This window comes from Nicotiana sylvestris, chromosome 8 (assembly GCF_000393655.2).
Source record: "Nicotiana sylvestris chromosome 8, ASM39365v2, whole genome shotgun sequence".
In the NCBI taxonomy this organism is placed as follows: domain Eukaryota; kingdom Viridiplantae; phylum Streptophyta; class Magnoliopsida; order Solanales; family Solanaceae; genus Nicotiana; species Nicotiana sylvestris.
The window spans coordinates 187,302,379-187,306,639 of NC_091064.1; the positions used below are offsets into that span (position 1 = coordinate 187,302,379).

Below are 4,261 nucleotides of genomic sequence, written 5' to 3' on the forward strand. Positions count from 1 at the left end.
AAACCCCTTACTCACTTGCCATCACAATTTAGATCATTACTATAATAAATAGCTAGCCCCATATGCCACTCATTTTCTTGAATGTGAAAGATTCATGGCATACCATTCTTCCTTTTCCTTTTTTTAATTTATTATTCTTTGAAAGATCCAAAAGTCTATTTATAGAATGATAACAACAGAATTACCCTTGTTATAAATTTCAAAATATGTAACAAGACATTGTTTCGGAAAATAGGTGATATGCTACAACATATGGATGTGGTGCATCAGATGATGCTGCTCTCCTTTAACTAGAGGTTTCAGGTTCAAACCCTAGGTATGTAAAAATCTTTGATAGGAAGCGTTTCCCCCCGAAATAAGACCCTATACGAGATGCAAATCTGAATATAGTCGGACTCAAATGCGGATACCGGACATCGAATAGAAAAAAATGGTGTGATCCTACAATAGTAAAACAGTAGTCAGTAAGTGGTTTGGATCTACACTCTAATTATGATGGTCTAAGATTCTTGGCCATACCTTTGACTTACTAATCATGTATCATATAGGTTGCAAATAATGGCCATGTCTCTTAATAATTTGCTTTTCAATTTTTATCGCATTACACAATCATAGGTTAAAATTGTGCAGCCTAAAATGAAACTATTATGCGAATTATTCAACATTTGAAAATAAGTAATCAAGTTATCATTGATGAAAACTCATCACACAATAAAATTTTGAGCTTTTCATGTGCAGGACGAGTATATTTAAACCATTTTTGTGTATTTTCTACATAATCAAAGCAAAACCATTGATTGGCCACAAAAAACAAAAGAAGCAAAACCGAGGTATGTTATGTTATCCCCTTGATTTACCCTGATCTGGATAATATAATGCCATGTAAAGACAAATATGCTTGGACTGGTAAACTCAATTTTCATTTGGATTATGAACAATACTTTATTTGGCAATGAATACCTCGATTGAATCATGATTTCCAGTCACATGAAAGATCTATGAGATTATGCATTTTAAATTATGCAGAACATTGAAACCAATTAAATAAGAATACATAATAGAGAATTTTTTGTGCAACAAAAGTAATTGTTATATAATGGGGGCTGAATTTGGTCACTTTTTGACTAAAAATATTATTTCTTTCACATATTAGTTGATTTATTAATTATGTCAGTTCCAATAAGCCAACTGGTAACTACTAATGAGTAAAGAAAAAACCAAAGAAGCTCTAAGATTCCTCAAGTTTTTGTGGGGTCCATTTGTCTAATTTGGTTGCCAGACCATAAGGCCTTAGAAAAAAAAAAGGAAGCAGCACTTTCACTGCATGTTTCTCTCAAGAAAATGCAACTACAAAAACCCCCCTCAATCCCCTCCACATTCTCCCTCCCTCACAATCCCAAAATCATTTCCAAGTTTTCCTTTTTTTCTCATTCAGGCATTTTCACAAACACATAAAAGACAACTTCAGCTTGCATTGGCATTCACAATGGCGAGACCACAACAACGTTACAGAGGTGTTCGACAGAGACATTGGGGTTCTTGGGTGTCTGAAATCCGGCATCCATTACTGTAAGTACCAATCTATTCAAATATATTTAAAGTTGTGGAGTTGTTGAAGTGCTCTGTTTTTAAGGCTAAACAAGAAAATGCTCTGTTTTTTTGTTATGTTTTGCAGGAAAACAAGAATTTGGTTAGGGACATTTGAGACAGCAGAAGATGCTGCAAGAGCATATGATGAAGCAGCAAGACTAATGTGTGGTCCAAGAGCAAGAACTAATTTCCCTTACAACCCAAACATGCCGCAAACATCTTCCTCAAAACTTCTTTCTGCAACTTTAACAGCTAAATTACATAAATGTTACATGGCTTCACTTCAAATGGCAAAAAACTCAGCACAAGAACAACAACAACAACCACCTCGAAAAATTCAAACTTCATATGCTCAGACTGCCGTAGCCAATGTTGGAAATCATGTTGCCTATGAAACAAAACCACAAATGTTAATGTCAAAGCCAACATTTTTAGCACAGGAACAAGAAGGGGCTAATTGGGGAGTGATGAAAGTTGAAGCTGTAGAGCACACGCCACAGTTTATTAATACCCTTGAAGATGACGACATTGAACAAATGATTGAAGAATTACTTGATTATGGCTCCATTGAACTTTGCTCAGTAGTGTCTTCTCATCAGTAATTGTCCTACCATTTTGCTAATTTTTAACTCCCAAATCTCTGAGCTGTTTCTCGATGGGAGCACTAAAGCAACTTATTTCCATATTACCTATAGATTATTCGTTCAAACCATGCAAGTAACCACTAATGTTTGAATTAAGATAAGTTGTCTACATCATACCCTTGGGTTCGAGCCGTGGAAGCAACCGTTAATACTTGCATTAGACGGTAGGCTGTTTATATCATACCCTCAGAGTCCAGCCTTTCTCCGAATTCTGCGTGAATTCGAGATGCTTTGTGCACCGAGCTGCCAATTTTCTGAGTTGTTTCCTTGTTAAGAAAAACATAGTATGTACCATTAGTAGAAATTAGGACTTGTTATTATTTTTTCTATCTTTTTGGTTCCTAGAATTCTTGTTCTAAGAGAACTATCTATTAGTTAGAAGATGATGTATGTACAGTGTAGTATGTTTACTGCTACCATTGTTGTCAAAATTATTAATATACAATATTTCATTATTTATTATTTATTAATTTTTGGTGTAATGCCCATACTACCAGAGAAATAAAATATAATATAAAACTAGCTAGCAGAGGAGTCTTTGGCCTTGGACCGTAAATTACGGATGATTACTACGTAAACAAACGCAACATTCGCCTAGCCTTGTGCTTACATGTGAAGAGAAGACCTTTTTGGCTTAAGTTACGAAGAATGAGACATAAAATAGATATATGCGGATTGATTAATTTTGGCGTGATCTTTTTGCCATTTTAGTATTACATTCAACTAACAAGAAAGTAAGCTTGAATGGCAATATTTTAAAGCTTTAATTAAATTAAATGATACCCCGTAATTGTTTTCGAAAAATGAGTTAATGAATTAACTAATAATGAGTTACCCTTTCTTTCAGTCTTTCTTTGTGTATCTGAAAGAATTAACAGCACCTGGTTAATCAGTTTTGCATCTGAGCAACACACACACTAACACACAGTATGAAAGTGAATAATTAAAATATTTTTCTTAAGTTTTTGGTATTGCATCATCAGCAACATACATGTTTATTACTTATGCTTAAGTCCTAATATTATGTAAAAAAAAAAAAAAATAACAACTGCAATGTTTTTATTAATTGGTGCATGTATGGGGCAAATACATTTTTTTCACGTCGCTATGATCGCACTACTGCTCGTAGAAATTGGCAGTTCTTTTTCATATTTTGAAAAAAAACAATTAATTAATATTTCATTTTGCTTTAAATTTCTAGTTTTTTCACTTTTAGATGCTTTAAATATTACTTAAATTAGTATCCGATTAATTCTCTGGAATGAAAATAACAGACCCACCTTAACCTGGATATAGAAATCATAGATATCCATATCCCCACCCCTCTAAACTTTTTCAACTAGATCAAATCTCCTCCTCCCCCCCCCCCCCCCCTCCCCAAAAAAAAAAAAAAACCCACACGCACTCTCTCTCTTATACAAAAGACAAGAAAGTCTTTCTTTTATTCTTTTAATCTATGCCATTTTATTTTTATTGAATATGCATATACCCTTTTTGTTCTAATATTTTAATTACCAAAACTATACATTTTTTATTGTTTCAGAAACATAAAACCGTAAAATTGAAGATCTGTTGCATTCTATTTTATTTTTGTCGAACAGTTGAATGGCGTTATGTGCAGTAGCTAGGAAGAGTAACTTTATATAGTTTGAGTTGGGGCATTCACATTTTCTTATATTCATGCTTAGGTATTTTAAGAGCACTACTCGTGGCCTTTATTTCTACACAAAAAAGTAAAAAGTAAAAAAAGTAGCCAAAATATTTCACGTTGGAGAATGGAGGAAAACCCTTTTTTCGAATCTTGGGGAGATTGAGTATAAAAAACATAGATATGCAGTGGGATTGCTGCTGCTAAAGTGAAAATGACAACGAATTGCCATTTATTAGTCCGACTTTTCTCATCTTTTTATTTTTTGTTTTGTCTCTTTATATTTTGAAGAAAATTTTGCATCTTCTACTCACTATTTCATTCTTTTCATTTGCATATATATATCTTAATTAACCCTTTCTAATATGAAAAATAACTC

The 4,261-nt window shown here is 33.3% G+C and overlaps 1 protein-coding gene across 1 annotated transcript; it reads left to right on the forward strand.

Annotated features, from left to right (window-relative positions):
• The first annotated feature begins 1,332 nt into the window (after window positions 1–1,332).
• On the forward strand, window positions 1,333–2,693 carry LOC104211168 (ethylene-responsive transcription factor ERF003-like). The gene is made up of 2 exons (XM_009760175.2): window positions 1,333–1,569; window positions 1,676–2,693. The coding sequence occupies exons 1-2, from the start codon at window positions 1,487–1,489 to the stop codon at window positions 2,190–2,192; spliced, it is 600 nt and encodes a 199-aa protein (XP_009758477.2). The 5' UTR covers window positions 1,333–1,486; the 3' UTR covers window positions 2,193–2,693.
• The last annotated feature ends 1,568 nt before the right edge of the window (window positions 2,694–4,261 follow it).